Source organism: Pezoporus flaviventris, unplaced genomic scaffold (assembly GCF_033815535.1).
Source record: "Pezoporus flaviventris isolate CSIRO_AGI_PZ_B2104156 unplaced genomic scaffold, CSIRO_AGI_Pfla_v1 ptg000021l, whole genome shotgun sequence".
Taxonomy (NCBI): Eukaryota; Metazoa; Chordata; class Aves; order Psittaciformes; family Psittacidae; genus Pezoporus; species Pezoporus flaviventris.
The window spans coordinates 11,068,754-11,085,337 of NW_026892569.1; the positions used below are offsets into that span (position 1 = coordinate 11,068,754).

Here is a 16,584-nt window from a genome sequence, read left to right on the forward strand (position 1 = left end):
GTCACATGAGTTCTAATAACAGAACAGCCTCCCAGCACTTGAGGGGGGATGGCAGTGAAGTGGGAAAGAGTCACTGGTAATCATTAGTTCAGCAAGTGCAAAGGAAATAACTGCCTTAGATATACCTGTGTACTTCTATAGGAGTGAGGTTGACATGTAGCTGTATTTAAAGAGATAAGGAACATTCCAACCTACATGTGCTCCTGCCCATGGCAGGGGAGTTGCAAAGAGGTGAACTTTGAGGTCCCAAACCATCCTGGGATTCTATGAACCCACATCACTGCTACTTGTTGAAGCAGGCAGTAACACAGGGCAGTTGCACTTCCAAGTCTCCTTCACACCAAGCTAAATTTGTCAGCCAGCTGAGCCTCACATGGACAATTCCCCCCTTCCAGAATAGGCACCAGATCCAAGGCTAGACTACTCATTGTATGAGCAGGAGGACTGATCAAAATGACACCGACAAGGTGGCTGGTGATCCAGATAGGACTGAAAAGAGGTTATGTACTCCACTGAGTGGAGCAGGGTGGTGGAAACCTCAGAATATCAGACTTCACACCATTTCATTTGCTTCCCCTCACTAACAGACACCTGAAATTTGCCATGAACTACAGCCTCTCAGCCAGGGCAGTGTACTGGGGAGCAACAAGAGCTTCCAAAGGAAAGGGGACCCAGGGAGTGAACTCACCTTCAGGGCTCAGCTCCACACAGCCAGATGCAGGCAATTACAGAACATCCTACCCACAGTCCTCAGGCAAAGGCAAGGTGATGAGAAAGACCTGATCCCCCTCAGCTCTGCCTTTAAATGATGCTCCTGGACCTATAGGCAGAGAGTGTGGGTGCAGTTCCCAGGTGATGCTGGTCAGGATGCTCAAGACCTGTTAATGCCCTCAGGGCACTGACACCGTTGTTCTTTATCATGTCATTAAGTCACAGATCACAAACCCCAGCTACACCTATTCTTCCTATTGCCTCTTTGAATTTTGATCAAAGAACCTGGGAAAAGGGTGGGGGAAAAAAAGCAGCAGTAATTCCCCAATAAGCAAGTGAAATCTAAGCCTTGCTTCTCATAGAACAATTCACTATTAAATTGATTTCTGGGATGCACAATGGATTTAATAGTACTAATCTCTCATGTAATGTTTCCCTTCATTACTCTTCAGCAGCACTCAAGCTGAGAGGCTCAGCACTGATGCTGTGCTCCCATCCCTGCAAAGCAGGGCTGGTGACTGGGGAAAGAAGGGAGCCATAAAGCTAGCCCTGGCAGGTGCTTCCAAGGGTGAAACTGAGAAGCACTGTCATCCTTTACTAACACATTGCCCAGCAGATGAGGTAATGCAGTTTGTGGAAGGCATGAGGGCAAAGGACTGATTAGAAGCAAGGCTGAAGAAACAAAAGATTGTCTTCCTAAACATGATCAGTGCGTTGGTTCCAGCCCCTTTTCACCTCTAATTCCTTGTTCTCATTCCCTTTGATAATCCCTAAATCAGTAGCGAGCATTTCTGATCTCCTCTATCACACCAGATACTTGCCTTTTCTGCTCCTCCCTGCACACAGGCACTCTGGAGGCTGTTGCACAGATGTAACAGGGCAGGATCAGGCCCATGAGCTGCTACTTGCCAGAGCTCCAAAGCATAATTACAGACATGTTTATTTTAGATGAAGGTGTTATTCAAACGCACAGTTAATACTCAAGCAGGAAAGTGAAAACGTCTCCTTCCAGCCCTTCCTACACACATTTGCCTTGCCAGAGGGACCCCAAAGTACATACTCAAACAGGTATTTTATGATTGAGGCATTCAGGATTTAATCAAACCCCATTTAACTGCTTACAACTTCTAAAAGAAGCTCTTAGCAAGAACACAGGGGGAAAACAAGAAGTTGTAAGAGGTGAGATGCCAGGCTAAGGAGGGTAAAGAAAAGTTCCTTGTTCCTAAATGCCCCAATGGGCTTTCTCATTAACATCCTTCTATATGTTCTTATTTATAAAGCAGGAATTGTAGAACATAAAAACACCCCATGGGTAAAGCTGTCATGGTGATACAACAGTGTTTACCGGTGACCTGCATTTCAGGGTGCTTTAACAGAAGCTAATGACTATGGCATTCAAACTGATTTATGTGGATAAATTTTCCCAATTTGCATGTTGGCTATCGGAAGTTTTCAGAGACTGAGCTGGAAAGGATATTTTTTTAAGCAAGAGATTAAAATGTGTGACCTTAAATCGAGCCCTCCCATCTGGTTTGCTTCCAGAAGTGTCTCAATTGCCCCTGTCATTAAGAACACAATACCGTTCTTTCTTGGGCTTTCCAACCAATATAGTTATGTTCCTGGGAAAATATGGAGAGAAAGAGCTACGACCATCAAATGGGATGAATAGGAGAAAGGATTTTGCGCCTTAGGAAATGCTGTTCATTTACTTTATGAGGATTATGTACACTGTATAAGTAGCATGAGAATCTCTAGGAACATTACATGACAAACAGACAATTATATTGCAGAATTGCTGATTCAGACCCATTGTACAGGTTCCTAAACAATGCTGTTACTCAGACCAAACCTTCTATTTTATTCCTCATTTTTCGTCCATCAGAGTGACTCTAGAATAATTCCAGTAAATCAATGAGGGTTTTACATGCTGGAGCTGGCAATTAGGCTGGGAAGGGGTTTTTGGACAGTGACTATGTGCTCTCTGTTCTGTGCCAACAGAAATTAACACTTCAAAGGCTGAGTGTCTGAACAAAACTAGCCTAGCACAACACAATTGAGATCAGCAGAATACTTACTACAGATTTACACGTAGATGGATGAGAGCAAAAATTAGGCTTGTATATCAGTGTCTGCTACCGCATCTAATTCAAAGCTAGTGCTTTGCCTTTTGCTTCAGATTTATGACAGAAATCACATTCAGAGGCATTAGAGAGGATGAACTTTCTCTGCAGTGATTTTTCATTTGTGCTCTAGAGTTCCACCTAATCCTGAATGTGCTGGCACCTGTATGAACTGTACAGGAAGGCAGTGATCCTGCCTGAAAGAGCTGACAAACTTCGTTTAAGGACTTTGTTTTCCAGAGCTGCTTGGAAGAAGTCTCATCTTTATGTACCAAGCCAGAGCTATGCATTTATTTCATGTTTTTATTCGTGGGAAGCAGGGCCTCGTCATGGGGTACAGAACATATCTTGCATTTACCCATTTCCACCTTGCCTCCCTCCCTTCTCCTTCCTCTGCCCCCACAAGATCTGGATCTTACATAGGTGCACTATACAGGATGCCCATGGATACTGTGCAGATAAATCTCCATTTCCACCCATACTGTTAAAGGTGGATTTTAAGCAGCGTATTCACAGGTAGAATTTGTTGACAAATCATTTTTGGCTCAGTGTCAGGTTCGTCTTCCCCTTAAAAATAAGTTCTACTATTACTTGTGCAATTTCCCTCCCTACATGTGTGTTCTCTAGCTGCATTTACATTATTTTGCCTGCCTTTCATAGCTTTTGCACTTCTTGGCCCATTTCAACCAAATTTTACAGATTTATGGACATTAAAGTCCTCTCAAGATTTGTGAAAACAGGCAATCAGCAGTAATTTATAGCATACATGGATGATCCAAAGAAAAGGAGTTTAAAAAGCAAAGTCTATTAATCTGGAACACTAAACATTCCCTTTCTTTGAGCTACACATATTGAGGAAGAAAGAAGTGATGAGGGGGGGAAATAACTTGGGAAAAAAGATGCCCATTTAGCCCAACATACTTTGTCCTACAGGACTTAGCGCAGGGTGAGATATTTCACTTCGCAGAGGCAAATTGCTGCACAGAAGAACAAGTTAGGTGCTATCTGTTCAAAATCTGCTTCCTCTTACCCAAGACATAAATCTCGCTGTTGACTACGGCTGCGCTGAAGCGGTATTTGGAGTACTTCATCGGTGCTCTTTCTGTCCATTTGTCTTGGCCTGGGTCGTACCGAAACGTTCTGTTACTTAATCGATCCGGCTCATCGTCAGGCAGATCCATCTGTATGAAATATGACAGCCAGGTAATAATACAGCATTTGGAGCCCTCTGCACATGCCTGCATGCAATTAATCACAGCAGATAAATAACATAAACACATCAATTATAGCTGCAGAGTGATTCATGCTCCCTAGGGTTTAACAGCACCCAGAACTTGTGGCTGGGAGTGCACTGTGGAAGGCAAAGGAGTAAGATGTCATCTATATCCTGCAGTAATAAAGCTGGGGATTTGGGTTGTAACAACGCAGGCATGGGCCTTCCATGAACCCATCCATGGGTTCTGCCTGTGGTTGAACATACTTTTTATCACAAGGCTGCTTTAAAGTCTTAATAATAGAGGGAAAACCACTCTGACATCTTTCTTCCTGCTAACAGTTGAAATCTATTCCCACTGTTACTCAGCCCATGCTGTGATTCTTTCTCCCTGAGGTTCTTTGCTGGCATTTCTCAGGCCTCTATATACACATAAGTTATTCTCAAGTCACTTGTGTGTTTATTTAGTCAGCCTAACCAGAGTAATGTCGTTCAACTGCTGTAACTTCAGTAGCTTTTATAGTAAGTTCCTACCCCCCCCCCCCCACTAATCTGTGCTGCCATAATAGTCTTTTAGTACTCCTACTCCTCTTGTTCTCTCTAATCTTCTTCCCCTTTATCTGCTTGTCTTGTATGATGCAGGGAACTCAGATTATGTTTTCTGGGTACGACACCCTTGAATGTAAGCAGTAGGCTGTGGGGAGAGGATCCTGACATATTTTGGGATGAAAGGTTTCAGGTAGAGGGAGTGAGGAGGAGAGAACGACTTTGCTTGCTTCTGATGGTGTTCTATGTGTTCTTGCTGTCTTTGTTATTATTTGTTCCCAAAAGACCTTCCCAACGCTAATGTCATAGGCAAGGTAGTAGAAGGCAGACTGGAAAGTAAATGTTTAGCCCTTTGGTTGCTCCCTGTGAGCGGCCAGGGGCATGCTCTTTCTCTGTGGTGTGAAATACTAATTTATTCAATGAAAGAGGGGTAAGCTGTGTGTTTTCAGCACAGGGTAAGCATTTACTTAGGAGCAGGCGCCATTTGACATGCTGTAATTTCACATCCTACATCATTTTCATGGTAACGTTCACCTCAGAGCGCACTCTCTGCTCTTTATGTACAGAAAACATAACACCCAGCAGCCCTTCTCTCTGTCTCAAGGGCCACTTTTAAGAGCTTCCAGTTACCAAGGCTGGAGTCCCTTTGGTTTTTAACTCTGCTGGCATCAGTGAGGCTGGACTGATGCTAAGCCAGAGCAATGCTGCTGTGAGTCAAGCTTTTGCCCTCCTAAGCTGTCATCTAATGTCCTGGCTTGACTTTGCCTTGTCTTGTTTCAATTACAAAGCCAGAGTGGGATGGGAACATGTATTTATCTCTGTCCTGTAATGGACACACACACTCAGGGCACTCCATCAGTGCTGTGTCGTTGGTATTTGTTCAGGATTGACAGAACATTCAGTGCCTGAGCACAAGGACAGCTCCTGGCTTGAGGAACTGGTCTGCTTTCACAGTGCAGCTGTGGTAGCCCCAGCTCTACAATCACTGCATCTGGCAGGTGAGTGGGGGAGCTACATGGTACCACAAGAGCTCAGCGCTCTGCAGTGCTGGTCTTAAAGCATGGGTTTGGAGAGCTTTAGCTAATTTATTCTGATCTCTTCAGGTACACCCTCATCTTAAAAAGATATGGGGTTTAATCTATTACTGTTAATCTGCTCATCTCAAGCCTATTTGTACATAACCTCAGACTCCATGGATTGTTTCAGATAGCACTGGATGGCAGGTATCCCCTTCAGGCATCCTCAAGATGCCTGTATTGTTTTTTAGAGCCATTCTTGGCTCAATATTTTGACTTCTAAGCCACTTTTCCGCCTTGAAATCTGTCCAGAGATCTATTAAGCAAGACAAAGCTGGTTGTCTGACTTCAACATCCATCCTTTCAGTTTAGTTTTTTTTACAGATTGTTTCTACATGAAGTGTTTTCCTGTTTTCATCCTTTCAATAGCGAGTTATCCTCACTCAGGTGTTTCACTATCAGAAATACCCTCTGATCTTCCTGTTGGGAATTCCTGCACTCAAAACATCCAAACTCTTTGCTCGATACATCTTGCTTTTTCAGTACTTTAAACAGTAATTTATTTCAAGGGAACACAAACCAATGAGACGTGATGACAGGCTGAACACGTTGCTGTCGGCAATAGGATTACAGATGCTCTTCTTCATTGTAAATGTGGGGCTTTATCTTGAGTGCTGAAATTTCAGCTGCACTGAGCAGTCAATAAGAATGGGCTACACTCTTAACATTAAGATCTTTTGCACTGGGAACAACTGGAGAGAGCAAGTACTGGTCTTAACATCCATCTTCCTTGTAGCATAGGCCTCTATATTCCCTGCACTACTGAACCTGGTGTCTGTGGTCCTGCTGAGAATTCCTGTTAAAACTTTACATGGCCAAGCACTGCAACTGAAACAAACGAATGGATCGATTGAGCGAATCTGTGTTCCAGAGAATACAATACAATGAAAAAACAAATAAATGAACGTTAGTTACCCAAGGCAGCTTCCTGAGGAACTGAGCTGAACTTTAAATTTCATATATAGATCTGTCTTTGGAATTTACCTTTGTACACACTTCTTGAGACAGGGCTCAGTTAGGGGCCCCTGTGTGATAAATTATCATCATTTACTGACACCTAAACAAATTAAAAGAGGATGGTAAATAAGGAAAGGAAAGGCTGGAAGCCATGTTGACACAGGAGATGAGTTTTAAACTCTTGCTCACTGTGCACATCTCTATGAAAGCACAGCCCTTCCTGTGGCTGGTACTTGCAGTGAGGATGGCAAATGATGGACATTTCTTCTTCACCCCGTTTGCTTTTCCTACAAAAGATGTTTAAGCAGATAAATGGGCCTTTGGGCAACCTGCTCTAGTGGAAGGTGTCCTTGGGTTGGAACTGGATGGGCTTTAAGGGCTTTTCCAACCCAAACCAGCTTGGGATTCTATGGTTCCATGAATGCGAGCAATATATTCTTCTGCTATGACTGACATATTTTTCCTATGCAAGAAGCACCATAAAATTATACAGCAGAGTTTGTTAGTGCACAAACAAAACGAAGTAACTGGCACATGTCTTAACCTGTGGTGTCCATCCACCCAGCACATAGAGCTTATTCTTCACTGCCACCACCATGTGGCAGGCTAATGGTACAGGAAGAGGTGCCGTGGTTCTCCAGGTGCCTTGCTCCATGGAATACTTCTCCACACTGTTTGTGACCAGATACTGATTTTTCACTTTCATTTGCCCTCCTATTACATAGAGATCATTATGGATAGTGCCCAGTGCGTAGAGTTCACGTTGCTCAGTGGTGCACAGGCTGTGCCAAAACTGGTTTCCTCTTTGGTGGTATCTGTAGGAAAACCCAAAGCTGTAAATGCCGTGGTTCACCAAGATCCCGTCAGCTTGCTCTGAGACATTACCCCCTTGATCATCAATGCTGACTCAGGCAATGGTGCAGTGACACAAGGAGCTTTCTCCTTCACAGAGTAGTTATAAGATTGAGCCCAATGTTTGCAAGATCAAGCGGTTTTAGCATGAGGAGTCCTAGGCATCCTCTCAAAGATATTGGACCTCCATTAAGACAAGAAGTCCCTTATTTCTGCGTGTGCTGCTCAGTCACAGTTTTGACTGAACTCAGTGGGAAAAGCAAGAGCTCAACACTGCTGAAAATAAGGCCATTTCATCTGCCCCAGTGTGGATTTACTTCCTTAGATTTAAGCATCTGTATCTGAAAATATTGTCACCATTTCTTAATTTTAGCTTTAATCCAGAAAAAGTCTAGTTTTCTTTAAAATGTATGTATCTGAAAAAGACACAAGTAAAAACAGAACGGGGTTTAGAACTATCAGTCCCTCTCCTTTAATCTCCGAAATACTATCACCAACAGAGAGGTGTGTTTTCTCTGCCTTACTGGACTCCTTGGGCCATTCACTTGCCTCATTTCCCCCTGCTAACAATCTAGAAAAGAGTATCCCAGGAAAACATTGAGTTTTCCATAAGGACAAGAGAAAATCCACATACACTGCTCTAGGATCTAATCAAGCTCATTTACACAGAGATGCCACTAAAGCAAATCCTTCTTTCGGGAGAGAAAGACCTCAAGATTTGGTTGCATCTCTATAATTCAGTGCTGTGAAGATAAACTGTGACAAACTGGTTAATCAAAACCTCTGGGAAAACTTTCAAGTAAAGAATATTTTGTCTAATGGTCTTTTTTATTCCCAGAAACATTATTTGGATTTCAAATGCTTAAATAAAATGGGAATTTCGGACTCTGGGTACACACCTATAAATTTCAATGTTCCTGGTCTTTTGTCTGGACATTTTGGCAGCGCTTGCCTCGCCTGCCACAATAATATCATTTTTCTCAGTCACGACACCAGTGCAAACATATCCTAAACCCTCTCCGTACTTCGGAGAGGAAATGAAGTAAGTCTTTTGTGTCGCAGGAGCGTAGCAAAAACTGGCATCTGCGTAACTACCATGCCTTGACCTAATGCCAAGAGAATTGTTGCCGATGCAGAGTAAGAGGTCAGTAGTCTCCATGCCATAGCGCAGGCTGAGGGAAGGGTGGCTGGAGAGTTTGATGGCTTTCAGTGCTTCCTCAAACATGTCATTGCATTCTGAATTGCACAGGATCATTGTGTTCCTTTTCCGGGCTTCCAGCAGAAAGGAAGGGCTGACAAGTACCAGTCGCACTTGCTTCAGGAGCTCAATGAGGTGCTCTTCACGTGATTTTCTGCTGTGTTTGACCCATCGAATGACAAGGTCCAGAATGTTCTCCTCCCTGGAAATATTCAGATCATCTGATTTAATGAGAGTCAACAGCTGCTGGAATTCAATCTCCAATATTTCTTCCTGTAGGCTCACCTCAGCAAAATGCTGGTACAAATATTTCCTCGCCTGATCAGATAAATCTTCTGCCCCAATGTGGCTTGCAAAGTAGTAGATGCCTACACAGTTGGAGGCATCCATGTGGTCCATCATGTACTTCTGACACGGACTGAAAACCTCTTCCATCTGCATGAAATAGGCAGCGAGGGCAACAGTCTGCACGTTGTGGTTGGTGAGGTGCAGCTCCGCGCTGTACATGTAGGTGAGGAGTACGGCCACGCTCTCTGCAGAGATGTCATAGAGCACCACTTCCCTTTGGGTGCATTCAACCAAGCCACAGGTAAACATGGCTTTGAAATAGGGACTGAAGGCAGCCAGCACCACCTTATGGCAGGGGAATTTCTCACCTTCTGCAACTAGGACAACATCAATAATCTCTGCTGATTCTTTCATTCTCTTTACTTGTTCCAGTAAAGTCAAGCTGTGGCGCTGCTTTCTTTTCTCCTCGGCCTTATGATCCATGGTTGATCTCCAAACTTCCTGGTTTTAAACCTCAGAACTGAAGGTCTTCATCAGGAATATTCCTAGAGGTAGAAGCATAATTGTCCAATAAGAACAAACCATTAGGTAAATGGTGTGTTATTATCAAAAGATTGTCATTCTATAGGATGACCATGTGATATGAATGAGTAATGCATTAAAAGTATGTAAAGTTATGGTCTCAGGCTCAAGATCCACAGGACAAAATAAAATGAAAATCAACACTTTAATATTCAACACACACCCCCCCCCCCAGGATTTGTGAGTATTTAATGAAAATTAGACTTCTCTTGACTCATGTCATGAATCACCAATACACAACTTAGTCCTTAAGCTGTGGTATAACCATGCTTAAAACACACTGTAAACATGACATAAGTTGCTTAATGAGACTATTCAAACGAGTAACATTCCTCACAGCTTCAATTCTTGTGGGATCAGGGTCTTGTATGGCAGATTGAGCTGGTTTTCTCAAATCCCGGAAGCACCAAAAGTAGTCTGAATTTCATTAAAGAAATATGCATCAACACAGAAAAACAGTGTTTGAAATTCTTTGAAACCTTTGGTGCCAAATTAAAAGCCAGGCATGCTTAAAAACCAGCATTGCCTTGATTTTATCAATTCTTTCCGTATTCCAAATCTGAAACTACAAGCAACAAATCTGAGAAATGAATCTGGGTTATAAATGGATTTGGAAGACAAAACATGAAATTCATAGTCTGAATGGGGGCCAAGCTCTGAGCTCTTCTTATGGTACTTTCAAAAAACCCAAGGCAGTAAGTTCAGTACAAAATATAAAGTGATGGTATTTCAAAACCTAGACTCTTTTTCTTCCTGGCTCCATTGAATTGAAATACTGCACTCAAGAAAATGTAGGTCTTAATCCTGAATCGACTGCCTCTGGAGTAGTCATTACAATCAGTAGAAGCATTTTATGAGATAGAAACTGTTCTTCTTTTTAATCCTACATGATAATTAGATGGCCAGTTTATTGCTTTCCCCTTGTGCTATTTTATCACCTTCTAATAGTTGTTCTTCATTGCATTTTCATAAAGGAACCACCCCATATCTCAAAGACTTGTGTATTAAAAACACACACATCTTAAAGCAGATGAGCCTCATTGTCTTTTAGCAGGATGTTTGCTCTCAACCGGATGAAAGCGTTAATAACCAGCCATTCAGCAATCTGACTAACCAGGGTTAACCAAAATGATCAGCTCCTCTCCTTTCTCTTTTGTGGTGTCAGAGCTTCGCACATCCTCCAGCTTTTCCAGAATGGACAAAATGTGCATTTCTAATGTGAAGAACAAGTGAGATGATTAATCATCATCATCTTTCCCAGACTTTTGTACAGATCAGGAAGAAGCAGCGTATAGAACCGAGTTATGATTTCACTTCCTTTGCTGGTCACCTTGACGCTTTCTTTCGCTGTTAATTTTGCTTTCTTAAGAGCAACACTTTGTCCTTGATTACTCTGTTCATTGGGTTTGTGAATGTTTTGTGTTCATTTCCCAGTAATTAGGATATCTGGCACAACATGCTCACAGCCTTTTCTCCTCTCTTTCATGATTAAGACATTAGCAATAGCAATCTTAAAGCACAACGTAGCTCATGCTGTTTCTGCGCTACTGATGGATAACACCCACTACCCATGATGAAGGGTGCTGCCCATCTGTACCCAATGTGGGGTGATCTCAGCCCACAGAGCAGCTCTGCTTTCCCAGCCAGAGCTACAAGCAGAGCTTGGGCACCTTACACTGTCAAAAAGACACTATTTGCCTTTCCTCATAAGAACTCACCCTCTTCCTCTCTTTGCTTTGCTAGCACACCAAGCTCCTGACTGAGCCATACTCAATAAAATCATGCTGTTGACTTGCATGTAATTCTACTGTCTCCATTCTACTGCTGGGGAAACTGAAGCTAAAAGGTTAAAAAGAAAACAGGTTTAAAACCCAGGGGTGAGATCCTTTCATTAACTCCAGAAATTCATCCCTGTGCATTAGCTACAAACTTGTCAGTCCCCCCTGGCTTTTAGCAGTGTTTAGGTGAGGTCATTGGAAGGATATTAATATTCTCCTTTATATCATTGGAAAGACTATTAGAGAGTAATAATGAAATGGTGTTGCTTTGCTTTCCCCTCTGGGTTACAGAGGCAGAAAGATGGTACATTGATATTAAAAGAAAGGATAAATGTGACACAAATATAATTTGCAGTGAGACACTATACTGGGATTGTGCCAGGGGCTGGGTTGTCATTATAAAATCCCTATTGCAAGGCTCAAATCCTTTCTAATGTCACCAGGAACTGAAATCAGAGTTGCTGCCTTATTCAGAGGCTTTAGATGTTCTTTTCTTCTATTGTGAAAAACGAATTCAGGTGCAAATCTTCATTTGCTGTTACTTTATTTCAGAGCTGGGCTATTCATTTCCCTCCAGTTCTGTTCCTCCTTCAATTTTTCCATCAGCTGGTTTGTTAGTCAAATTCCACTTTTCCTTGCCTTTGTGTCATGAACCTCATGAAGAGTCACACATACTTTCATGCAGGAGCTACAGCACACGTTTTGCAAGGCAGGAGGGTGCTGCATGAGCAGTTCAAAACATAAATAAGCACACTGCTGTGAGCTCAGCTCTATGGCTTTTATGAGGCTATCGCACTATAAATAAATGCTGTCCTCAATTCTCAGTTACACTGCAGCCTCTTTGAACTGCCCCAGCGCAAAGGGACTGTGAACCAGATGGAAGGATCTCACCAGGAACTTCCCTTAACCTCTGGGAAAACAAAAAGCTACCTTGTAATTAGAGACATTTTGTCTGTGCTCCTGTCTGGGGTATGGATTTTTCCTGTTCTTTCCCCAGTGCCAAGGAATCTCTTCTTTCCCAGCCATGGTGGGAGGGTGGGAGCTGCAGGACCTGGCCCAGAAGGGGTCACAGCTCCCAGCATGAGTTGCGGGGGCACCTCCTGCAGCCTCCTCTTCCTCTCCTGCTTTCTTTCCCCCTCTTCTCTGCCTTAATGAGGCTGCCCTGTGCTCAGCCTGCCTCTCCCTTCAGGTGCTGGGAGGTTCAGAGTTCAGGCACATCAAAGAGCCCTTGCCTCTGCCTATGAATTATTTGTGCTTGCCTTGTTATCAGTAAGCCGAGGAGCAAATCTGTTAATTGTATGTGTTATGACATTTGGCTGACAGCCACAGCGAGGCAGGAATCAGTACCCAGATGATAATAATGCTATAATCTCAGGATTTAATGATGAAGGCTGTGCTGGCATTTAAGATCAAGATTTTAAACCATGCCAAGGATCCTGCAGCGCTCGAGAAGGGCAAGTCACATTGCTCATCTTGATATAGGGAAAAGCTATAATAAGATATAGAAAGGCGGTTTCCGGGGAATTATAGATGTTTCTATATCTGTAGGATAATGGGAACTACTCCCTTCATTCTTATACCTGGAAAGGTGCCTGAAGAAATTATTACATGATTGGATTAAGAATTTAGAGGCTAATAAGGTGATAGAAGCAGCTATAGCACATATTTATCAAGAACAAATTGTGTCAATCCAATCTAATTGTCTTCATTTTTTCAGGGCTAATAGGGGATAAATTAGATACTTTGTCTTGAGTGAGATCACTGACATGGTCCTACAGGATATAATTACACATTGTGAGGAAATCAACTGGCTAAATCAACCCAAGTTAGTAACTGGCTGAAAAACCAGGTTCAAAGAACTATTATCGATGATCAGATCGGGAAGCATTTCTTGTCCGTGGCCAGAACTCTGTGCTGGAAATGTCACTCACAGTTTCAGGGAAGTCTTACTCTTTTGCTTTGACTTTGGTATTATTTCCTGACTGAATTTCATCCATTCTGTCCGGATAAAATGCACAAACTTAGGGCAGAACAGCAAGTGAGAGAGAAAATCCAGTTCTTCTTAGGAAATGGATGTCTATACGGTTTGAGAGGGCACACAGGTAAGTGCTTCTAATAAATGGCTCTCTGTGACTATTAGACATTAGCCTGGGGATGTGTCTCAAGTGTCACCATAACTACCAGCAGGCACAGTACCTTTTCTGAGGTCTTCCATATTCTGTCTGTTGCTGGTTACTTAGAGATTTAGCATGTCCAGGTTTTGAAAGGCATCCAGTTAAGTTAAGAGTCCAAGTCCTACTCGTGCTCCCTATGTGATTTAGGAACTGAAGTGTCTGCATCACTTCTAAAGGTAAAACTTCAGCCTCACATTGCCCAGGCAGCATTAAAAGGCTTGCCAGGTGAGGTGATCTCCTTCGCATTAAAGTCAGAGAAGGAACTCTCCTTGCTCATCCCTATCCATACCCCAGGATCAGGCCCATCACAGGTACATTTCAGAAGGTCTCAGTTGTTTTACTGCTGGCGGGGAAGGAGGAACTTACCTTGAGGTTTTGAAACTGGGAGCACTACAAATCAAGTTGTGCCATTTGCCTGTATAAGATAAAGCACAACAACCCTTCTGAGAGAGATTTTAACTCTTTCTCCCTCAATCCCTGTGGCACCCCGTTCATTTTCACATGGCATCTGATACTGAGGACCCCAAGTCAAAGCAGCCTGAGGTCCCATGATACCCAAGCATGAACCACCTCCTGCTGGGACGTGTGCTGCTGAGCATCCTCATGGGATGCCAGTTGCAATCCATGAGTGTGTAAAAGGATGCTCTCAGTGCAGGACAGGCTGCTGCTGTGGACGTACGCAGGTATGGCAGTGTTGTGTCCCCCTGTGTGCATCACTGCATCCCTGCTGCTGGAAATATCCCGCTGCCTGCAGACATCTCCACTCAGACTGCTACAGCCTGTCCTTCCTGCAGTAGCTTCTTTGTGTTATTTCTCATTTCATTGCTTCTTCATTTAAAAGGAAATTAAAATGGGACTTAACACTGCCTTTGGGGCTGGGAGAAGGTTGACACCTGACAGGAGATTTCTAAGCAGCCTGCAGAGCTGCAGAAACCATGTTTGGGAGCACGTTTGACCGTCGGAGACCTGGAGATGCTTTGATCAGTTTTCAAAGCCTTTGGGTAGTTTATGATTCTGGAAAGATTTGACAGTTTGAGCTCCGTTTACTGCCAAGACAGAGGCCTAGATGTGGGATTGGATTAATATTGATCCTATCTCAGCAAATACCAGGCTTTTTTTTCCTTCTCTAAACTGTTATAGATTCATGACAAAAATCAAAGCAGCTGAAAATGAAAGACCCCGTGGGCCACCTTTGCAAATACGCCTTCACCCGACCTTAATCTTCCTCTGATTCAAAGCCCAGTGAAGTCAGTCAAAAGAATTCCACAATGTAAGTGGAAAATGGATGTGGCTCCGCTCCCAAACAAATGCCTACAAACAAACCTCAGTCTGAGCCAATTATGTGCATTAATTGCATGAGAAGAATAGTAGCTAAATATACGCCTACAGAGCCCAGTTCTTTTACAGTTCACATGTGCAGATCGTTTCTCTTATATATCCAACCTAATTGAAATGGCAAAGTGCTCATTCACAGAAGGAGGATGCACAAGGTTTTTACATACCCAATGACAGATGCCAGCAGAAGGAAAATGTAATTCTAAAATGTATTTCAGCAGCAATTTAAGCAGCCTGGCAAAGGTCTTGGAGGTTTCTCTTATTACATTTATCTCAATATAGTGGTGAGCGTAGGAAAGGCTCACTTTCTGGACCAATTATATCAGACATTGTAAATGGGACCATCACAATCAGAAGTAACTTGATTTAATTATTTGCTGGAAACTAGGTGCCTGTTTTTGCATTTTTCAACACAAAAGAATGTGAACTCTAATTGCTAATATTTACATAAAGCCCTGAGGTATAGATCCATTTGTTGAGCAATGGTATGGAAAAGCCTCAATATCCCTGTCACTCAGCAGTGAAACTAAAATAAATGGCAAGTTGTAAACCCTGATTACTTGATGCCATCTTTTCATAGCTACTGTTCAAATCCAGCTTTCCCCATGAAATCCTCTAGTTTTGATTGCAATCACTACCAAGCAAATATCTGGGTATGTCCATACCCACGGAAAAGAAAACTCAGAGCAACCCACGGCAAGAACGCAGCACCACTTCCAAAATGCCCCTGCACTAACACACATATTCAATACCTACGAAATCTGCAAACTCCACTGAACCCTCATATTAAAAACATTCAGGCTATTGATAGTGCCAGGCACATACAGATACCTTGATGGAAGAATCATAATCAGACTGATTTGGGTTGGAAAGGACCTTAAAGCTCATCCAGTTCCAACCCCCTGCCATGGGCAGGGACACCTTCCACTAGAGCAGCTTGCTCCAAGCCCCAGTTGCTCCAAGCTTCCTTACTGGAAACAAGTCTAGATGTCTGCAGGCTTGTGGGATATGCAAAGACCCCCTGTGCACAGACCTCAGACACTGAGATTCCTGCATCCACAGGCTGATCCTATTTCCACACTGCTGGCAAACCGCATATAGCTGCAGAGAGAGCCCAATTTTGACATTGTTTGGGGGTTCCCATGCTAACTTTGTAACTAATCTCTCACAATCCCTTAATGAACTGGACAACAGGCACCATAAGGAACTGAGAGGGCATCATTTTTGGCACCAGCAGGAGGTTCTATAGCTCCGTCCCCAGTATCTGTAAGGGCTCCCCAAGGCACACACCCCTGCCCACAAATGTCCCAAACATCCAGCATCCCAAAGCAACCATTCCCATCCAGCACCAAATTCCCCTCTCTTTCCTGCCCTTAGGGGGGATTAAATGTACCTTTCTGACGCCAGGAGCAGCAGGTACCTGTGAGACTGTGTGGGAGAGAGAAACAGGGACCTCACACAGCAGCACAGAGCTGCTGGTAAGCAACAAGGTGCCAGGGCTATAAATAGCCAGTGCTGGGCTCCTGGCTGGGATGAAGAGCTGCTTTAATATCATGCACAGGGCTACATAAGGACACACTGAACCAGAGGAGATGCTGTTGCTAGTTGACCCTATCCAATTCACTTTCAAAACCAAGGCCACTGCCTCTACAGCTGAGCAAACTCTCTCTCTCCTGCCCTTGCTATATCATTAAGAGCTAAAGTTGTGTATAAAATCAGGATTCCTGACCAAATGTGTTATTTGTATGTTTTAA

General features: G+C 43.2%; 2 protein-coding genes across 3 annotated transcripts in view; one reads left to right on the top strand and one right to left on the bottom strand.

The window, feature by feature from the left end:
- The window catches only part of KBTBD12 (kelch repeat and BTB domain containing 12), a 32,555-nt gene extending 16,222 nt beyond the window's left edge, over positions 1-16,333 (bottom strand). Inside the window, exons 1-4 of one of the 2 annotated variants that reach the window (XM_061456056.1) lie at positions 16,224-16,333; positions 8,375-9,506; positions 7,168-7,438; positions 3,862-4,012 (exon numbers count right to left, since the gene is read on the bottom strand). In XM_061456056.1, the coding sequence (XP_061312040.1) occupies positions 3,862-4,012; positions 7,168-7,438; positions 8,375-9,444 (1,492 nt within the window). In that variant the 5' untranslated portion in view covers positions 9,445-9,506; positions 16,224-16,333. Of the gene's footprint in view, positions 1-3,861; positions 4,013-7,167; positions 7,439-8,374; positions 10,223-16,223 lie in introns of those variants that run through there. The other variant, XM_061456055.1, reaches the window with a different exon arrangement.
- MGLL (monoglyceride lipase) overlaps positions 1-16,584 on the top strand; it is an 83,711-nt gene that overhangs the window by 4,214 nt on the left and 62,913 nt on the right. The gene's annotated exons all lie outside the window — the stretch shown is intronic.